The sequence below is a fragment of the Rhinoraja longicauda genome, chromosome 10, assembly GCF_053455715.1.
Source record: "Rhinoraja longicauda isolate Sanriku21f chromosome 10, sRhiLon1.1, whole genome shotgun sequence".
Taxonomy (NCBI): Eukaryota; Metazoa; Chordata; class Chondrichthyes; order Rajiformes; family Arhynchobatidae; genus Rhinoraja; species Rhinoraja longicauda.
Window position 1 is genome coordinate 7,155,911 of NC_135962.1, and position 20,902 is coordinate 7,176,812.

Sequence of the window (20,902 nt, forward strand, 5' to 3'; positions counted from 1 at the left end):
ACGAACCTTTTCAATAGGAGTAAAGGAGAGGAATAGGTCCTTCAATAGACAATAGGTGCAGGAGGAGGCCATTCGGCCCTTCGAGCCATCACCACCATTCAATGTGATCATGGCTGATCATTCTCAATCAGTACCCCGTTCCTGCCTTCTCCCCATACCCCCTGACTCCGCTATCCTTAAGAGCTCTATCTAGCTCTCTCTTGAATGCATTCAGAGACTTGGCCTCCACTGCCTTCTGAGGCAGTGAATTCCACAGATTTACAACTCTGACTGAAGAAGTTTTTCCTCATCTCCATTCTAAATGGCCTACCCCTTATTCTTAAACTGTGGCCCCTTGTTCTGGACTCCCCCAACATTGGGAACATGTTTCCTGCCTCTAACGTGTCCAGCCCCTTAATAATCTTATATGTTTCGATAAGATCCCCTCTCGTCCTTCTAAATTCCAGTGTATACAAGCCTACAGTTATTACAGCTGCGGTCAGATCAGCCACCGTCTTATTGACGCGTGGGGCAAGAATGAAGGAGCTGGGCAGGCTTCTCTGGTTCCTGGTTTGCCTGTTCTGTCTTCATCACCGAGGCCACACATTGCACGAGCCTCCTGATCTCAGTACTGTGCTCTCAGCACTCCACTGTCCTCTCAGCTGTGTGAGTGGGATGGGGGAGCTGGCTGCTTTGAGTGAATGTGGGGGTAACAGTGTCTCTCTGCGACTGTTGTCCCCAGGAATTCAAAGCCGGACGACCTTCACTTGCGAAGCACATAATGCCCGGGGAGTGGCCGTCTCCAGGACTGCCAGCGTCTACGTCAAAGGTATGTTCAGAGTCACACTCCCTCCCACTCGCTCAGCTCCAGAACTGCGTTCTCCTTTGGCTTAGTTTTAGTGTAGAGATACAGCGCGGAAACAGGCCCTTCGGCCCACCGAGTCCGCGCCGACCGGCGATCCCCACACATTAACGCTATCCGACACACACTAGGGACAATTTACATTTCCAGAAAGCCAATTAACACACAAACCTGCACGTCTTTGGAGTGTGGGAGGAAACCAGAGCTCCCGGAGAAAACCCACGCGGGTCACGGGGAGAACGTACAAACTCCGTACGGACAGTACCCAGAGTCGGGGTCGAACCCGGGTCTCCGGCGCTGCAAGCGCTGTAAGGCGGCAACTCTACCGCTGCGCCATCGTGCCGCCCGTGTGACACTGCGTTCTCCTCTTGACCATTCTCATGGCCTAGCTTCCATTTCCTGCTCTCTACCACGTTGAAAACTCTGCTGCATGTATTTGAACTTGCCTACTGTCCTGTTCTTCCATAATGTCTAGAATTATATTTCATAACCACCTTCACGGGGGCCATCAAGGCAACGACACGTCTCGTAGCAACTCCGTCAGCTCCGTTCCCCATTCATTTCCTCGCCATCTATTTTCAAACACATGCACATCACCAACCCGACCACGGGTGCTGTCTGTACGGAGTTTGCACGTTCTCCCCGTGACCGCGTGAGATTTCTCTGAGGTCTTCGGTTTCCTCCCACACTCCAGAGACGTGCAGGTTTGTAGGTTAATTGGCTTGGTGTAAATGTAAATTGTCCCAATTGTGAGCGTGGAATAGTGTGTTCATGTGCGGGGATCGCTGGTCGGTGCGGACCCGGTGGGCCAAAGGGCCTGTTTCCGCGCTGTATCTCTAAACTAAACCCCCCACCAATTCTCCCGTTGCCCTCTACAGGAGGGGTAATTTGTAAGACTCAAGGAAGCAGACAGCCTTGGGAGGATACCAGGGAAAGCCAGGGAGAATATGCAAACTCCACACAGGCAGCATCAGAAGTCAACATTGAACCTCGGCCGATTGAACTGGGAGGTAGCTGCACTCCCTCCGATACCACTAGGCTGTCAAACAGTACTGGCCTCTGACCCAGTAATACCTTGGCTTTAAGGATATCATCCAAACTCCTCCATATACTTTAAAACATCTTTCTCTTTAAATTCCTGCACCCCTTCAACATTCCTCAGTGTCTGAATCTCCAGCTCTGGCCTCTTACACATTCCTGACTTTCATCACTCCACCATTATGCTCCCATAAACATCTCCAGCATCCAGCTGTCTCTCTAGATGTTCCCTGGTGCTTGACCTTGAGCCTTGAGCTGCCTATTCCAACATCTGTGACTGTGTGACTGGTGTAGATGGGGCGGGTTGGGCTGAAGGGCCTGTTTCCACGCTGTGTGACTGGGGTAGATGGGGGGGAGGGAGGGTCGACCATTGAACCTCCCCACAGCCGGGGCCGGTCAGGCCTCCACACCCGGCCTCCTCTCCTATACCCTCCTCTCCTCTCCTCTCCTCTCCTCTCCTCTCCTCTCCTCTCCTCTCCTCTCCTCTCCTCTCCTCTCCTCTCCTCTCCTCTCCTCTCCTCTCCTCTCCTCTCCTCTCCTCTCCTCTCCTCTCCTCTCCTCTCCTCTCCTCTCCTCTCCTCTCCTCTCCTCTCCCCTCCCCTCTCCTCTTTCCTCTCTCTCCTCTCCTCTCCTCTCCTCACCTCTCCTCCCTTCCCCTCCCCTCCCCTCCCCTCCCCTCCCCTCCCCTCCCCTCCCCTCCCCTCCCCTCCCCTCCCCTCCCCTCCCCTCCCCCCCCTCCCCTCCCCTCCCCTCCCCTCTCCTCTCCTCTCCTCCCCTCTCCTCCCCTCCCCTCCCCTCCCCTCTCCTCTCCTCCCGTCATCTCTCCTCTCTCTCTCCTCCTCCTCTCCTCCCCTCCCCTCACCTCTCCTCCTCTCTCCCCTCCCCTCCCCTCCTTTCCTCTCCCCTCCCCTCCCCTCCTTTCCTCTCCCCTCCCCTCCCCTCCTTTCCTCTCCCCTCTCCTCTCCTCTCCTCTCCTATTTGGAGCTCCAGGGTCCAGAATGGCCCCCTTCCCCACAGCGATCCTGCAGTTCCTGGCCATTATTATTGACCAGGAGGGCTGAGCCCCTTCAACAAGGACTGACACAAAAAGCTGTAGTAACTCAGCGGGACAGGCAGCGTCTCTGGAGAGAAGGAACGGGTGACGTTTCGGGTCAAGACCCTTCTTCAGGCCCCGATCCAAAACATCACCCGTCCCTTCTCTCCAGAGATGCTGCCTGTCCCACTGAATTACTCCAGCTATTTGTGTCTATCTCCGGTTTGAACCAGCATCTGCAGTTCCTTCTTACACATACATCTCTTTGATAAGGGGTTGACTCAGTTTGGGAATTGTTTTAACATCGCATGGGTTCAGGGCATCATTCCCGCTTGTTGGCTGCCAGTACAGCAGAGCTGTCATGTTAGAGTGCGAGTTGCCACAAGATCCATCAGCACACACAATGGGCACTCTTTATGCTCGAAGTTTCAAGCTGCAGCCTTGATGCAAAGCTTTGTTTCAAGCCTTTGTCAGAGGGACCTTTCAGTCATTGTATGCACGGGCTATTTTTACGGAGAGGCTCTGCACCGCGTGGGGGAGTTCTCTGAGCTGGGGGGAGGGAACAGTGGGGCAGCGATGAGTTCTCTGTTTGCGAGCCACGTGTTGACCCGTTCGTTCTTCAGTCCCAGCAGACCGGCCCACCGACGTGACGATCAACGGCCTGACCTCCAGCAGTGTCAGCATCTCCTGGACTGTTGCCTTCAGTGGCTACTCGACACTTCACAACTGCACTGTGCAGGTAAGCGCCGTGAGTAGTTCAGGTAAGACACGACGTCAATAGTCAATAGTCAATTTATTTGTCACATACACATAAATGTGCAGTGAAATGAAAAATTACCCACAGTTCAACAATAAGACCAATAAGAATAATCAATAAAAATGCAATAACACATACAACCATAAACCAAACAAAAAGAAACATCCATCACAGTGAGTCTCCTCCAGTCCCTCCTCACTGTGATGGAAGGCCAGAATGTCTTTTCCCTGCCGTCTTCTCCCGCGGTCAGGCTGTTGGAGTTGCCACGTCGGGGCGGTCGGGGCGGTCGGGGCTCCCGACATTGAAGCCCCCGCCGGGCGGAGAAAATCCCGCGGCCTATTTCAGCCCCCGCCAGACGGTGAAAGGTCCACGGCGGGCCGACCCAAGCCCCGCGATCCGGGGCGGGCGAACACGCTGCCGCTGCCGGTGCTCCCGATGTCGGCCCCCACCCAGGGGCCTGCGGGCTTCCGACGTCCAGGCGGCCCGCGCCGGAGCCTCCGGAGACGAGTCGCAGCCGCTCCCGCGGCATCCGAAGGCAGCCAGCGCCGCAGGTGGTGAGTCCGGGCCGCGGGCTCTGGGAACCAGAGCCCAGGTGGTCCCAGGTGGAGCCCTCCAGGTGCATGGCCGGTGGTAGGCCTCAGCGGGAACGGAGACACGACACAGAAAACAAAGGTCGGGTCTCCGCTCGGGAGAGACACTTTTACAGTTCCCCCCCCACCCCACATAACACACAACCACAAACACTACATCATATTTAAACTACAATTAAGACAAAAACAACAAAAAGCACAAAAGACAAACGGACTGCAGGCAAGCCGCAGCTGCGAGGGCAGCGCTGGCACCTCCTTGGGTGCTCAACAAGCTGGATGGAGTAACTCCACGGGACAGGCAGCATCAGTACGAAGAAGGGCCTCGACCCGAAACGTCACCCACTCCGTCTCTCCAGAGACGCTGCCTGTCCCGCTGAGTTACTCCAGCATTTTGTGTCTGTCTTCGGTTTAAACAAGCATCTGCAGTTCCTTCCTACACAGTAGTTCAAGGAAGACGGATGCACACAGCTTCACTTCCTTGATGGCTTTTGCAGAGAAGTGCATGGAATTTTATGGATAGGGTTTAAGGCAGCTTGGTGCAACATTGAACACAGGTTCAGAAAGAAGAGAGCAGACCTGGAAATAATAAGAGAATTTGGGAGCCAAAGGCTAGAAAGTTTAGCTTAGTTTAGAGATACAATTACAATAGACAATAGGTGCAGGAGTAGGCCATTCGGCCCTTCGAGCCAGCACCGCCATTCAATGTGATCATGGCTGATCATTCTCTATCAGTACCCCGTTCCTGCCTTCTCCCCATACCCCCTGACTCCGCTATCCTTAAGAGCTCTATCTAGCTCTCTCTTGAATGCATTCAGAGAATTGGCCTCCACTGCCTTCTGAGGCAGAGAATTCCACAGTTTCACAACTCTCTGACTGAAAAGGTTTTTCCTCATCTCCGTTCTAAATGGCCTACCCCTTATTCTTAAACTGTGGCCCCTGGTTCTGGACTCCCCCAACATTGGGAACATGTTTCCTGCCTCTAACGTGTCCAACCCCTTAATAATCTTATATGTTTAGATAAGATCCCTTCTCATCTCATACAGTGCGGAAACAGGCCCTTCGGCCCACCGGGTCCGCGCCGACCAGCGATCCTCGCACACTAACACTATCCTACACACACTAGGGACAATTTTTACATTTACCAAGCTGATTAAACTGCAAACCTGTATGTCTTTGGAGTGTTGGAGGAAACTGAAGATCTCAGAGAAAAACAACGCGGTCACGGGGGGGAGAACGTACAAACTCCGTACAGACAGCACCTGTAGTCGGGATTGAACCCGGGTCTCCGGCGCTGTAAGGCAGCAACTCTACCGCTGTGCCGCCCTGTAGACAAGAAGGCCTATGATTTAGGGTATACATTTAAATGCATGAGGCACGATGATTGAGGCTAATCAACTGGAGATTGTATAATAGAGATTATAATATTGTAGCTATTAACTGAAACATGGTCTAATGAGGGCTAGGGGTGGCAGCTTAATGTTCTTGGCATGAGTTGGAGTCACCAAAGAGAGGAGGTGACGATATTTGTCCCAAACAGCAATCATAGCTGGGAAGGGATGGGATGTCAGATGGATCATCAGGTAAGTCTCCCCAAAGTGAATGAAAGAACAAAGAGGGGTGAACATGCAGTAGGGCGTGTGTTATAGCTCTCCACACAGTCTGAGCGAGATAGCAGGATGCATCAAAGCTTGGTTTGGGAACAGCTCCATCCCAGACCGCAAGACATTGCAGCAAATTGTGGACGCAGCCCAGACCATCACACAAACCGACCTCCCTTTCTTTGACTCCATTTATACCTCACGCTGCCTCGGCAAGGCCAGCAGCATAACCAAGGACCAGTCGCACCCTGGCCACTCCCTCTTCTCCCCTCTCCCATCAGGCAAAAGGTATAGAAGTGTGAAAACGCACACCTCCAGATTCAGGGACGGTTTCTTCCCAGCTGTTATCAGGCAACTGAACCATCCTACCACAACCAGAGAGCAGTGCTGAACTACTATCTACCTCTTTGGTGACCCTTGGACTACCTTTGATCAGACTTTACTGGCTTTACTTTGCACTAAACGTTATTCCCATATCACGTATCTATAAATGGCTTGATTGCAATCTTGTATTGTCTTTCCGCTGACCGGGTTAATTCCCGGAATGGCGGGACTATCATATGTTGACAGACTGGAGCGGTTAGGCTTGTATATACTGGAATTTAGAAGGATGAGAGGAGATCTTATCGAAACGTATAAGATTATTAAGGGGTTGGACACGTTAGAGGCAGGAAACATGTTCCCAATGTTGGGGGAGTCCAGAACAAGGGGCCACAGTTTAAGAATAAGGGGTAGGCCATTTAGAATCTGAGATGAGGAAAAACCTTTTCAGTCAGAGAGTTGTGAATCTGTGGAATTCTCTGCCTCAGAAGGTTGTGGAGGCCAATTCTCTGAATGCATTCAAGAGAGAGCTGGATAGAGCTCTTAAGGATAGCGGAGTCAGGGGGTATGGGGAGAAGGCAGGAACGGGGTACTGATTGAGAATGATCAGCCATGATCACATTGAATGGCGGTGCTGGCTCGAAGGGCCGAATGGCCTCCTCCTGCACCTATTGTCTATTGTCTATTAGCATGCAACAAAAGCTTTCCACTGTACACGTGATAATAAACTGAACTGAGCTTGTTAAAAGCTATGCTAAAATCTGAGTAAACAACATCAAGCGCAGTGCCCTTATTGCCCCTCTTCAAAAAACTCAAATTACCTTCCTTTAAATCCTTGCGGGTCAAAAACATAGGGGAGGTACAAACTGCACCCACAAAGGAATGCATGGGTGTGGTGAAGGGTAGTTATCGATGAGTGTTATCATGACTGCAAAATGGCCCCATGAGGCTCAGAGATGACCCTTTGCAATTCACAACATGTGTTAATGATTAAGACATAAATATAGGGAGCTTGACAGTGAGCAGGCAAGCTTTAGATTGCAGGGAAGTATAGATCTTCTGGTCATTTGGGCAGGGAAGTGGCAATGGAGATGAATCCAGAGACATGTGAGGTGACGCACTTGGGGAGGGGCGACAAGACGAGGGAGTAGCCAATGTGCGGGAGGATGCTGCTAACTGAGGTGTACGTTCATTATTATCACACACACCGAGAGACAGAGACAATCTATGTTTTGCCTGTTATCCAGTTCAATCAGACCATGAGTGAGGACATCAGGCACAGCAGAGGGGAAACTGAACCGTGTGCGGAATACGGTGTTACAGTGACAGGGAAAGTGCAATTCAAAATAAAAGCGCAAGGGGCACAACATCGAAAATTCATCCCAAGCATACGAGAGGCCCGCGCAAGAGACTGATAACAGTGAGAAAGAAGCTGTCCTTGAATCTGGAAGTGCATGCTTTCAAGCTTTTGTATCTTCTGCACGACAGGAGAGGGGAGGAGGGAATGACTCGGGTATGAGTGGACCTTTTGCTGCTTTCCCGAGGCAGCGTGAAGAGTAGAGTCGATGGGGGAGGGAGGGAGGAGGAGGGGGGGGGGGGGGAGTGGAGGAGATGGGGAGGTGCGAAGGACTGGACTTTGTTCACAATTGTTTGCAGTATTGGGCAGAGCAGTTGCCATACCAAGCTGCGATGCATCGTAAGAGGATGCTTTCTGTGGTGTGCGTCTGCAGAGATTGGTAAGAATCATTGGTAAGAAAATGTTCTCAGCTTTATATCGGGAGTTTGCACATGTGTGCTGGGATCTTCAGCGGTCACAGACTGATTTTTAAATTTAGATTTAGAGATACAGCGCGGAAACAGACCCTTCGGCCCACCGAGTCCGCGCCGCCCAGCGATCCCCGCACACTAACACTATCCTACACACACTAGGGACAATTTTTACATTTACCCAGTCAATTAACCTACATACCTGTACGTCTTTGGAGTGTGGGAGGAAACCGAAGATCTCGGAGAAAACCCACGGGGAGAACGTACAAACCCCCTACGGACGGCGCCCGTAGTCAGGATCGAACCTGAGTCTCCGGCGCTTCATTTGCTATAAGGCAGCAACTCTACTGCTGCGCCACCGTGCCGACTGGTCTGGTCAACAGGCTGATTAATAAGGAAGGCTTTTCTTCATGAGCAGAAACACTGACTGCAAAAACTGACATTGTTTTTACAGGGCGGCGCGGTGGCGCAGCGGTAGAGTTGCTGCCTTACAGCGCTTTAAGTACCAGAGACCCGGGTTCGATCCCGACCAAGGGTGCCGTCTGTACGAAGTTTGTACGTTCTCCCCGTGACCTGCGTGGGTTTTCTCCGAGATCTTCAGTTTCCTCCCACACTCCAGAGACGTACAGGTTTGTAGGTTGAGTGGCATTCCATAAATATAAATTGTCCCTAGTGTGTGGAGGATAGTGTTAGTGTCGCTGGTCGGTGCGGACACGGTGGGCCGAAAGGCCTGTTTCCGCGCTTTATCTCGGAACTAAACGAAACTAAAATTAGTTGGATCAGTGGTTGAGTAATGTGCTGGAGAGCATGCAGAGAAGATTTACGGGGATGTCAGGATTGAAGGTTGTAGTAATGGGAATAGATTTGGGCAGACTGTGATTATTTCTTTGTAATATATGGCGCCGTGGGTTGACTTTATTGAACTGTATAATATTGAGCTTACAGTGGTTATATGGGAAGGATCTATTTCCTTGAACACAGCAATGACAATGCCGGAGATATAGATTTAAGGTAGTTAGCAGTGTGCTTAGATAGGAGACGAGCAAAACGTTATTCACTCAGAGGGTTGTGAGGGTCCGAAACTCATGAGCTAAATGGGTGATAGAGGCAGAAACCCTTTAGTTTAGGTTATCGTCACGTGTACTGAGGTACAGTGAAAAGCTTGTGCTGCGTGCTAACATGCTTACAATCGAGCCATTGATAAAGCACATAACATTTAGTGCAAGATTATGTCCAGTCAAATCTGATTAATGATAATCCAAGGGTCTCCAATGAAGTTGCTATTGAGGGCGTGCAGTGTAGGTTTACTAGGTTAATTCCCGGAATGGCGGGACTATCATATGTTGAAAGACTGGAGCGACTAGGCTTGTATACACTGGAATTTAGAAGGATGAGAGGAGATCTTATCGAAACGTATAAGATTATTAAGGGGTTGGACACGTTAGAGGCAGAAAACATGTTCCCAATGTTGGGGGAGTCCAGAACAAGGGGCCACAGTTTAAGAATAAGGGGTAGGCCATTTAGAACTGAGATGAGGAAAAACTTTTTCAGTCAGAGAGTTGTGAATCTGTGGAATTCTCTGCCTCAGAAGGCAGTGGAGGCCAATTCTCTGAATGCATTCAAGAGAGAGCTGGATAGAGCTCTTAAGGATAGCGGAGTCAGGGGGTATGGGGAGAAGGCAGGAACGGGGTACTGATTGAGAATGATCGGCCATGATCACATTGAATGGCGGTGCTGGCTCGAAGGGCCGAATGGCCTCCTCCTGCACCTATTGTCTATTGTCTATAGATGGTAGGTCAGGACCATTCTCTAGTTCATAGGATGGTTCAGTTGCCTGGTAGCAGCTGGGAACAAACTCCCTGAAACTGGAGGTGTGTGTACCTCTTGCCTGATGGGAGAGGGGAGGAGAGGGAGTGGCCAGGCTGCGACTCGTCCTTGATTGTGCTGCTGGCCTTGCCGAGGCAGCGTGAGGTGTAAATGGAGTCAATGGAAGGGAGGTTGTTTTGTGTGATGGTCTGGGCTGCGTCCACAATTCTTTGAAATTTCTTGCGGTCCTGGGTGGAGCTGTTTCCAAACCAAGCTGTGATGCATCCTGATAAAATGCTTTCCATGGCGCATCGGTAGAAGTTGGTGAGAGTTGTTGGGCAAATGCCGAACTTCCTAAGCCTTCTCAGGATGTAGAGTATTGGTGTGCTTTCTTGACCTTTGCTCCAATATTAGGGTGGTCCAGGACAAGTTGCTGGTGATATTTCTTTCTCAGAACTTGAGGCTTTCAACCATCTTTACTTCGGCACTGTCAGTGCATACCGGCCTGTGGTTTTCTTGAAGTCGATCACAATCTCCTTCGTCTTGGTGACTTTGAGAGGAAGGTCGTTGATCCCCGGGTTATGACTGGGCTCCATCTATACAGTCCATAAGTCAGTAAATATGCAAAGATAACTCGGTATAATAACTGCATCTTCTCTGCACTGTTAGGAATGGAGTCAAAGCATCTGTGGCTGATAAGAAAGAACAATAACTAAAATTGGAGAGCGAGCGGAAACAAGTCCTGCCATTTGTAGGAAATGCACAAACATTGGGGCTTTTAAATGTATCTAGACTAAGTGGACCCGTTGGGCCCAAACCTCTCCTGCATTGGTGCAGCACCCTCTCCCACCCCTCCCCCTTCCTTCTCCAACCCCCTCTCTTCTCCCCCCTCCACCCCAGTCCCTCCACTCCTTCTCCCCCCTGCTCTCCCCCTCCCTCCCTCCCTCCCTCCCTCCCTCCCTCCCTCCCTCCCTCCCTCCCGTCCTCCTCCCTCCTTTCCCCCTTCCCTCCCCCCCTCCCTCACCCTCCCTCTTTCCCCCCTCCCTCGCTAGGAGATAGATTTAAACTTTAAAATGTGAATAACTTTAAAAATAAACCATCGATTTCAGTGAAACTTCTTCCATTAGCACCAAAGGGACGACGGTGAGTAAGGTGGGCCTAAAATTGTCGGGCTCTCATGTACCGTTTTGGCTGTAGTTCAGGGACACACAAACAAACGAGAGTTTTAGTACATAGAAGATGCACAAACGTTGGGGCTTTTAAATGTAATAATATTAGGGGGGCTCTTCCACATGTACGGATGGATGTCTGTGAATCGGGTTTATGCACACAGGGACGGCCTGTACTTGGAGGTGGCCTTGAGAAGCCATGACCTGTGGGACATTGGACCCAGTGCCAGAAGGTAGGATGAGGGAGGATGGCGGTTTTTGACCAGTGCAGAGGAAAAGGGGCAATGGTCTCCTTCTGCGACGTAGAGTTTCTATGATTCCCACAGCCAGTTCTGGCAGTTGAACAGGTGGCAGCAATAACATTCAGTTCCAAAGGAACTGTAAAGGTTCTACAGGAGTGAAGGAGAGAAAAAGTGGTGAACACTGCCCAGTCCATTGTGGGTTCTGAACCCCCCCCCCGACATGGAAGGGATTTACTGGAGTCGCTGCCTCAAAATGGCAGCCGGCATCATCAGAGACCCACACCACCCTGGCCACACACTCATTTCACCACTGCCATCGGGAAAAATGTACAGGAGCCTGAAAACTGTAACGTCCAGGTTCAGGAACAGCTTCTTCCCAACAGCCATCAGGCTATTAAACACCACTACCTCCAAATAGGGTCTGAACTACATCGACTTGGGGACATTGGTTTTGTCTTTTTGACTATTATGGTTTGTTTGTTTGTTTGATGTATGTATGTACGTGTGTATGTATTTATGTGTGTGTGTGTGTATTGTATACACACACATATATATATATATATATACATACATACACACACACACACACACACACACACTTCTTTTCGTTTATTATATTGTTTACAATTTCTATTCTGCTGCTGCCAAGTAAAAATTCTGTTTAGGACATATACGTATAAGATTATAAAGGGGTTGGACACGTTGGAGGCAGGAAACATGTTCCCAATGTTGGGGGAGTCCAGAACCAGGGGCCACAGTTTAAGAATAAGGGGTAGGCCATTTAGAACTGAGATGAGGAAAAACTTTTTCAGTCAGAAAGTTGTAAATCTGTGGAATTCTCTGCCTCAGAAGGCAGTGGAGGCCAGTTCTCTGAATGCATTCAAGAGAGAGCTAGATAGAGCTCTTAAGGATAGCGGAGTCAGGGGGTATGGGGAGAAGGCAGGAACGGGGTACTGATTGAGAATGATCAGCAATGATCACATTGAATGGCAGTGCTGGCTCGAAGGGCCGAATGGCCTCCTCCTGCACCTATTGTCTATTGTCTATATGCCAACAAAACGCTCTTGACTCTTGAAGATCTCATAAAGAAGGAATACTTCCATTTATATCTATTCTTTCAGAATCTTGCTTCCTACACCCTACTTAACCAATTCACTGTCTTTGGAATGTAGACATGTGGCAGATTCCACAGACAGCAATGTGAGAGCGATCAGATAAACAGGCTTCCAGTCCAGGGGATTGTTGGAGGGATAGTTATTGGCCAGGATAATGATCGAGTCATGGAGTCTTACTGTGTGGAAAAAGGTCCTTTGGCCCAACTTGCCCAACATGTCCCATCTACACTAGTCCCACCTGCCTGCGTTTGGCCCATATCCCTCTAAACCTGCCCTATCCATATACCTGCCTAAATGTTTCTTAAACGTTGCGTACCTACCTCAACTACCTCCTCCATACTCGTTCCATACACCCAGCTTGTTCCATACACCCATCACACTTTGTGTGAAACATTTACCCTGCAGGTTCCTACTAAATATTTCCTCCCTCACGTTAAACCCATTTCCTCTGATTCTTGATTCCCCTGGCTCTGGGTAAGAGACTCAATGTGGCTACCCAATCTATTCCTCTCATGATTTTGCACACCTCGATAAGATCACCCCTCATCCTCCAGCGCTTAGAGGAGTAGAGTCGTAGCCTGCTTAACCTCTCCCTATAGCTCAGACCCTCGAGTCCTGGCACCATCCTCGTAAATCTTCTCTGTACCCTTTCCAGCTTGACAACATCTTTTGCTATAGCATGGTGCCCAAAACAGAACACAATCATTCTAAATGCGGCCTCACCAACATCGTGTATAACTGCAACATGACCTATACACAATGCTCTGACTGATGACGGCCGAAAATTGTTTTGACTACCCTATCTAGTGAACACCATGCCTTAGTTCTTTTACAAAGTTATGGCATGGGATTATATGCATCCAATGCAGGTCTTAGTTTAACAAGTACATAAGGTTTCTGAGGGAGCAATTTATTTTTATTTAGTTTAGAGATACAGCGCGGAAACAGGCCCTTCGGCCCACCAAGTCCTCACCGACCAACGATGTCCACACATTAGCACTGTTCTACATACACTGGGGACAATTTAACATTGAGACCAAGCCAATTAACCGACAAACCTGCACGTCTTTGGAGTTTGGGAGGAAACCGAAGATCTCGGAGAGAACGTACAAACTCCATGCAGACAAGATCGAACCTGGGTCTCTAGCGCTGTAAGGCAGCAACTCTACTGCTGTGTCACCCAAGGACAAAGAGTTGCTAAACAGTGACCGATGGAGGCTGAAGACAGCCACAATGGATCAACCGGATTCTCAACCTAAGGAGTCAAAAGAATAAAAAAGTGCCCACAGATCAAAATTTAAAGAGGAGGAGGCAGTCTACAAGCTGCAAAAAGCATGCATCCATGAACGAAAATGGTGCAGATACATTTTGCAAATCATACACGTTATGCAAAATGCATTTTGGTATTTTGGCAGAGCGTATTCCAACAGGTGGAAAGTGGCGATCTGCAGGTAATCGTGAAAGATTCATAAATTGAGGACATGTGCTCCAGAGAACAGCACACGTTATGGCAAAAATCTGAAAACAGGACTGTAGATTAGTGTAATGGTGTCACTCATGTTATGTGTCATGCTTTTGTATTACGTCCCTTTAGCTTTTGAGTGACCACTGCTTGTGAGATTCGGGTTAGTGTAAGTGGAACGTGCAGGCGTGAGGTTGTGCTTGCTGTGTAGTTAATAAAGTCTTTGGATCGTTATCCAGGTGTAAGGCTTCTGTTCTTATACGGTCGGCACAACATGGTGTCAGAAGTGGGATTCGAACCCACGCCTCCACTTGGAGACCAGAGTTAGGCACAGGGGACTGAGGCAAAGGAAGTGGCTGTGAGATGTCTGTCTTCATCTTATCATTAACCAAATCCATGGATCCATCCGACGGTGGGCATTGGAACTGCAGATGCTGCCTTACCAAGGAAAGGCTCAAAGTGTTGGAGTAACTCAGCGGGTCAGGAAGCATCTCTGGCGAACATGGATGGGGGATGGCCCCCCCGACCCCTAAACGTCACCTCTCCATGTGTTTTCCAGAGACGCTGGCCGAGCCGCTGAGTTCCTCCAGCATTTTGTTTCACTTTGAGCGGGCATTTGGAGACGGCAAGACCAGTTGTGGAAGGGTCCTCCAAGGCCAGATGAGGCCAAGGAAAGTCAATAAGAAGAGGCTTGGTAAGAAGGGTTCTCATTCACCAGCTGGCAATGTGGTCCGTGATGTTTACTTGCAGCACCACGCCGACTAAAGCGACCTGGATTGTTTTTGCTGAAGTATTTTGATCAGTTTTTTTACTCCTGGTTTTCCAGCACAAGCTCGTGCACTGGTTACGTTGCTGAGCAACTGCTGTAGTCGTGGTTTTTACAAGCCGGAGTGCTCTGATGTGCATATCTCACAAGCGGAGGTCTGCCTCAGTACTTTAACCCGAGTTTACAGCCAGCTACTTCTATTCTACACAGCTATCAAATGAGTTGTGATTGAGACTGACCTTCTAAAAGGTACATTTTCATTTTATCAGCAGTTGCCAGGTGACTGCGTGCTGGTTTGATTGCTTACGGGCACTGGAATCATTTTCTCAGTGCCATAGAAACATAGAAAATAGGTGCAGGAGTAGGCCATTCGGCCCTTCGAGCCTGCACCGCCATTCAATATGATCATGGCTGATCATCCAACTCAGTGTCCCGTACCTGCCTTCTCTCCATACCCCTGATCCCTTTAGCCACAAGGGCCACATCTAACTCCCTCTTAAATATAGACAATGAACTGGCCTCAACTACCTTCTGTGGCAGAGAATTCCACAGACTCGCCACTCTCTGTGTGAAGAAATGTTTTCTCATCTCGTGAGATGCCTCGTGGTCAAAGATACTAGAGGAGCAAGATAGATCACTCTGTTGAAATCGCCTATACTGAAGTGTAGTACGCAAAGGAGCGTAACGGCCCCCATTTTAGTAGGCAAAACTCGCCATTCGCTCTGCCTCTCGCAGTATAATCAGTGTTTTGGGGGAACAGTATGTGTGATGATACCATTAAAAATGCAGAATATATCTCATCGATCAATTCACGGATTTTTGTTATTTTTCTTTTAAAATGTTTCTGCAAGTTTCTGCCTACCAAAATGGTGCCCTGACGTACTGCGGTTTTTAGGGTCGTGTGGTCTATCGTGTTCCTCTAGTATCTTTGCTCGTGATCAAAGTTGAATTAGGCCATTCGGCCAATCAAGTCTACTCCAACATTCAATCATGGCTGATCTATCTCTCCCTCCTAACCCCATTCTCCTGCCTTCTCCCCATAATCCCTGACACCCGTACTAATCAAGTATCTATCAATAAAAATATCCATTGACTTGGCCTCCACAGCCTTCTGTGGCAAAGAATTCCACAGATTCACAGCTTCTGACCAAAGAAAAACTCCTCATCTCCTTCCTAAAATAACGTCCTTTAATTCTGAGCCCATGACCTCCTGTCCTAGACTCTCCCACCAGTGGAAACATCCTCTCCACATCCACTCAATCCTAGCCTTTCACAATTTGTTGACGAATAGTGGCAAAGACGAGACATTTGACGAAGTGACTCAGCGTTGAGCAACTCCAGAGCATGCAGGTGAACGATGACGTGGGCGTTTGCAGGATGGCCACAGCACAGTGTCGCTTAATCATGACCGTACACTTACTGCATTGATACCATGGGCGGCACGGTGGCGCAGCGGTAGGGTTGCTGCCTTACAGCGCCACATACCCGGGTTCCATCCTAACTACGGGTGCTGTCTGTACGGAGTTTGTACGTTCTCCCCGTGACCTGCGTGGGTTTCCCCCGAGATCTTTGGTTTCCTCCCGCACTCCAAAGACGTACAGGTATGTAGGTTAATTGGCTGGGTATAAATGTAAGTTGTCCCTAGTGTGTGTGTGTAGGATTGTGTAAGCGTGCGGGGATCGCTGGTCGGTGCGGACCTGGTGGGCCGAAGGACCTGTTTCAGCGCTGCATCTCCTAAACTAAACTATACTAAACGAAACAATCTCCATGGTGGTAAAAACATATTTACATCGTGACTACTCAGACTGTGCAAGGCCAGAGTGCAATAATTGTTTTACTGCTGTTCTTCAATTATAGGATTAAAGCAATGAATACAGGTAATCTTTAACTCCTCGAAGGTATTTATTCACAAAATGCTGGAGTAACTCAGCAGGTCAGGCAGCATCTCGGGAGAGAAGGAATGGGTGACGTTTCGGGTCGAGACCCTTCTTCAGTCTGAAGAAGGGTCTCGACCCAAAACGTCACCCATTCCTTCTCTCCCGAGATGCTGCCTGACCTGCTGAGTTACTCCAGCATTTAGTGAATAAATACCTTTGATTTGTCCCAGCATCTGCAGTTATCTTCTTAATCTTTAACTCCTTGTTAGTTTGGTGTGCAGGTTAGATTTGAGAACCACTTTAAACATAGAATATAGAACAGTGCAGCACAGGAATAAGCTCTTCAATAGTTGGGCCCGAACATGATGCTTGGTTACACTGATCTCCTGTTTGCACGTGGTCCATATCCCTCCATTTCCTTCATATCCACTAAAAGCTTAAACTTCATTATTGTATCTCCTTCCAACACCTACCCCTGGCAAAGCGTTCCTGGCACCCACCACCCTCCATGCAAAAAAACCTTTCCTGCACAACCTCTTTAAACTTTCCCCCTCTGATCTTAAGCTGTGCCTTCTAGTCTTCGACTTTTCCGCCCTGGGGAAAGGTGCTGACTGTCTACCCTACCTATACCTCTCATCATTTTGTATACATCTGTCGGGTCTCTCCTCATCCATTTAAACAATCCAAGTCTGGTCTGAAGAAGGGTCTCGACCCGAAACGTCGCCCATTCCTTCTCTCCAGAGATGCTGCCTGTCCCGCTGAGTTACACCAGCATTTTGTGTCGATCGCCCTTTATAGCTAATACCCTCTAATCCGTACAGCTTTCTAATGGCCAGTAAACCTCTTCAGTACCCTCTTCGAAACCTTCGCATCCTTCCTGTAATGGGGTAACCAGAGATGCAACATTGCTTCTGACTCTTATACTCCATGCCCTGACTAATGAAAGCAAGCACGCCATGCACCTTCTTTACCACTCCAGGGCAGCACAGTGGCGCAGCGGTAGAGTTGCTGCCTTACAGCGAATGCAGCGCCGGAGACCCGGGTTCGATCCCGACTACGGGCGCTGTCTGTACGGAGTTTGTACGTTCTCCCCGTGACCTGCATGGTTTTCCCCGCGATCTTCGGTTTCCTCCCACACTCCAAAGACGTACAGGTTTGTAGGCTAATTGGCTTGGTAAACGTAACAATTGTCCCTAGTGGGTGTAGGATAGTGTTAGTGTGCGGGGATCGCTGGTCGGTGCGGACCCGGTGGGCCGAAGGGCCTGTTTCCGCGCTGTATCTCTAAACTAAACTATCTATCTCCTTGAATTGCCACTTTAAGGGGAGTTTTGACTGAACCCAATGCATGTATAATCAATGTAAATGAAGTGGTTTTGCGATGAGATTTTGTAGGAGATTACAGGATTTCACCGTCAACCTTTATGTGAATCCAAGTGTACATGGTTACTCCTGGCCCCATTTCGAGCACTGGCTGATTGTGAATAATTTGCTATGTGAATGAAATATGTGTCCCGTTTTCTCTCGTCCTGTGTCCCCCCCCAGGTTTTTGATCCCAACCAGCTCAATGGCACTTCAACGGTCAATGTGTCCTTCGAGGTGACCTTCCCAGCCGTGCCATACACCCACACCGTCCGTGGCCTGAGCCCATTCACCAGCTGTGGCATCCGGCTCACCTGCACCAACGAGGTCGGCCCCTCCGCCTTCAGCGAGTGGACCCACTTCCAGACGCCGGAAGCAGGTAACCCGGTCGTCCGAGAGGCTGAGAGGGAGCGAATGTGGAGAGCACGTTCCCAGTCGTGGGAGAGTCTCGGACCAGAGGGCAAACACGGCCTCACAATGAAAGAACTTTCCCTTTTCAGAAAGGTGATGAGGAGGAATTTCAGGAGCCCGAGGGTGGTGAATGTGTGGAATTCGGACAGCGGTGGAGGCCAAGTCGTTGGGTATTTTTACAGAGGGGGTCCTTGATTAGTAAGGGTTGGTTCGTAATGTCAAAGGTTACGGGGGGAAGGCAGGAGAATGGGTTGAGAGGGAGAGATGGATCAGCCATGATGGAATGGCGGAGTAGACCGGATGGGCCGAATGGCCTAATTCTGCCCCTGTGTCTTATTGTCCTATGATGATGGGAGAAAATGGTGGCCATTGTACTGCCTGCTGATGTTGCTGCACTCCTCTGGTGTCCAAAGGCCTGGGCTCTCGCCACGGGGGTGTGAGTTCAAATCCCACTTGAGCAAGTGGAGAAGTTACATTCCAGGAATTGAATATAATCTGGAATATAAGATTTACACAGCAATGGGGAATCACGCAGCATGTAAACGGCCACTTCAACCTATTGAGTCTGCACACTGACCATCACGCACCTGTTCACTCAAAGCCCATTCTATTCTCCTCACGTTTCTCTCCATATCCACCACTCAACCACGCACTAGGGGCACTTTTTTAGATTTAAAAAAAATATTTTTTTTAGATTTAGAGGTACAGCACGGAAACAGGCCCTTCGGCCCACCGAGTCCGTGCCGACCAGCGATCCCCGCACACATTAACACTATCCTACACACACTAGGGACAATTTTTACATTTTACCAGTGTGGGTGGAAACCGAAGATCTCGGAGAAACCCACGCAGGTCACGGGGAGAACGTACAAACTCCGCGCAGACGGCGCCCGTAGTCAGGATCGAACCCGAGTCTCCGGCGCTGCATTCGCTGTGAGGCAGCAACTCTACCGCTGCGCCACCGTGCCGCCACTTTACAGCAGTCAGTTAACCGACCAACCCACACCCGTGTGGGAAGAGGGAGGCAACCGGAACACCCGAGGGGGGACCCAAACACAGGGAGAACGTGCGAACCTCACACAGAGAGCGCCACGGGATTGACGTGGGCCTCTGGAGCTGTGGGTTGGCAACTGCATCAGCTGTGCACCAGACTGGATCGAGAGGTCAAAGCCCATCTGGTTCACTGGGGGGTTTCTGAGGAAAGAGAAACTGGCTCCCACACTCTGACCTACACCACTCCAGCCCCACCAAGATAATTGGTTCCCGATTGAAACATGACCCAGCGAGCCACTGGAACGTGGGGTCGTTGTGGACGGGCAGTAAAGGCCAGCTTTGCCAGCATTGTTCTCAGGGCTGTGAGAGAGTGTCGCAGGTGCGGGAATGGAGGGGGAATACACGCGGTCAACAAATAGCCAGACAGAATGGACTTAGACATAGACATAGACATAGAAAATAGGTGCAGGAGGAGGCCATTCGGCCCTTCGAGCCAGCACCGCCATTCATTGTGATCATGGCTGATCGTCCCCAATCAATAACCCGTGCCTGCCTTCTCCCCATATCCCTTGATTCCAATAGCCCCTGGAGCTCTATCTAACTCTCTCTTACATCCATCCAGTGATTTGGCTTCCACTTCATGGAGCTGTGTCTGCACAGAGGGTAGGGCACCAGACAGAACATGGTCTGTCTCATGGTCTCAGCACCAGGGATGGTTAGCTGTGGATAAGGTCATTTGATAGGATCAGAATTAGGCCAATCGGCCGATCAGGTCTACTCCGCCATTCAATCATGGCTGATCTATCTCTCCCTCCTAACCCCATTCTCCTGCCTTCTCCCTGTCACTCGTGCTAATCAAGAATCTATCTATCTCCGCCTTAAAAATATCATTTGACTTGGCCTCCACAGCCTTCTGTGGCAATGAATTCCACAGGCTCACTGCCCGCTGACTAAAGAAGTTCCTCCTCATCTCCTTCCTAAAGGAACGTCCTTTAATTCTGAGGCTGTGAACCTCTAGTCCTGGACTCTCCCACCAGTGGAAACATCCTGTAGTATAAGAAAATAACTGCAGATGCTGGTACAAATCGATTTATTCACAAAATGCTGGAGTAACTCAGCAGGTCAGGCAGCATCTCGGGAGAGAAGGAATGGGTGACGAGATGCTGCCTGACCTGCTGAGTTACTCCAGCATTTTGTGAATAAGTGGAAACATCCTCTCTTGTTGCAAATAAATCGAGGAAGAAGTTGATGCAGACTGTAATGTGTCGTGAATGCACTTCATGCGGAAGTGAGATCTGGTATCTGCGCTGGGCGGGCCTGTTGTAGCTGTGTGGTGGCAGGTCTTGGAGAGGGATGTGGACCGCTTGTTGACCTGGCGCCAGCGGCACCCGGCGTGTGTAGGCCGCTGGCCGCTGTTACTCGGGCTTTCTGTCGTTACCTGTTGGAGGTGGGCATCCCCTCAGTCACATGCGGCCTGTTTTCCTCACAGCTCCCAGTGCCCCGCCGAGGAACGTCGTCATCTCCTACAACGGCTCGTCACTGGTGATTGAGTGGAGCGAGGTGCCATCGAGGGAAGTGCACGGCATTCCCCGCGGATACATCGTGGAGTGGACCAGGCTCGGGAGGAAAAAGGTGGCTGTTTGCAGATGCACTCTTCCTTGATAACACATTGAATGTACTGGGATTGTACGTATCGCGCATTTCCCAGTCAACCGAACGTAGATGGGCGTTGGGAAACCAAGCTTCCACTATACGGC

General features: G+C 49.9%; 1 protein-coding gene across 2 annotated transcripts in view; it reads left to right on the forward strand.

Moving 5' to 3' along the window:
- Positions 1 to 20,902, forward strand: part of tyro3 (TYRO3 protein tyrosine kinase) — a 92,018-nt gene that overhangs the window by 17,997 nt on the left and 53,119 nt on the right. For both annotated transcript variants that reach the window (XM_078406161.1, XM_078406160.1), the window contains exons 5-8: positions 722 to 808; positions 3,536 to 3,651; positions 17,925 to 18,120; positions 20,635 to 20,777. In XM_078406161.1, the coding sequence (XP_078262287.1) occupies positions 722 to 808; positions 3,536 to 3,651; positions 17,925 to 18,120; positions 20,635 to 20,777 (542 nt within the window). The remainder of the gene's footprint in view (positions 1 to 721; positions 809 to 3,535; positions 3,652 to 17,924; positions 18,121 to 20,634; positions 20,778 to 20,902) is intronic.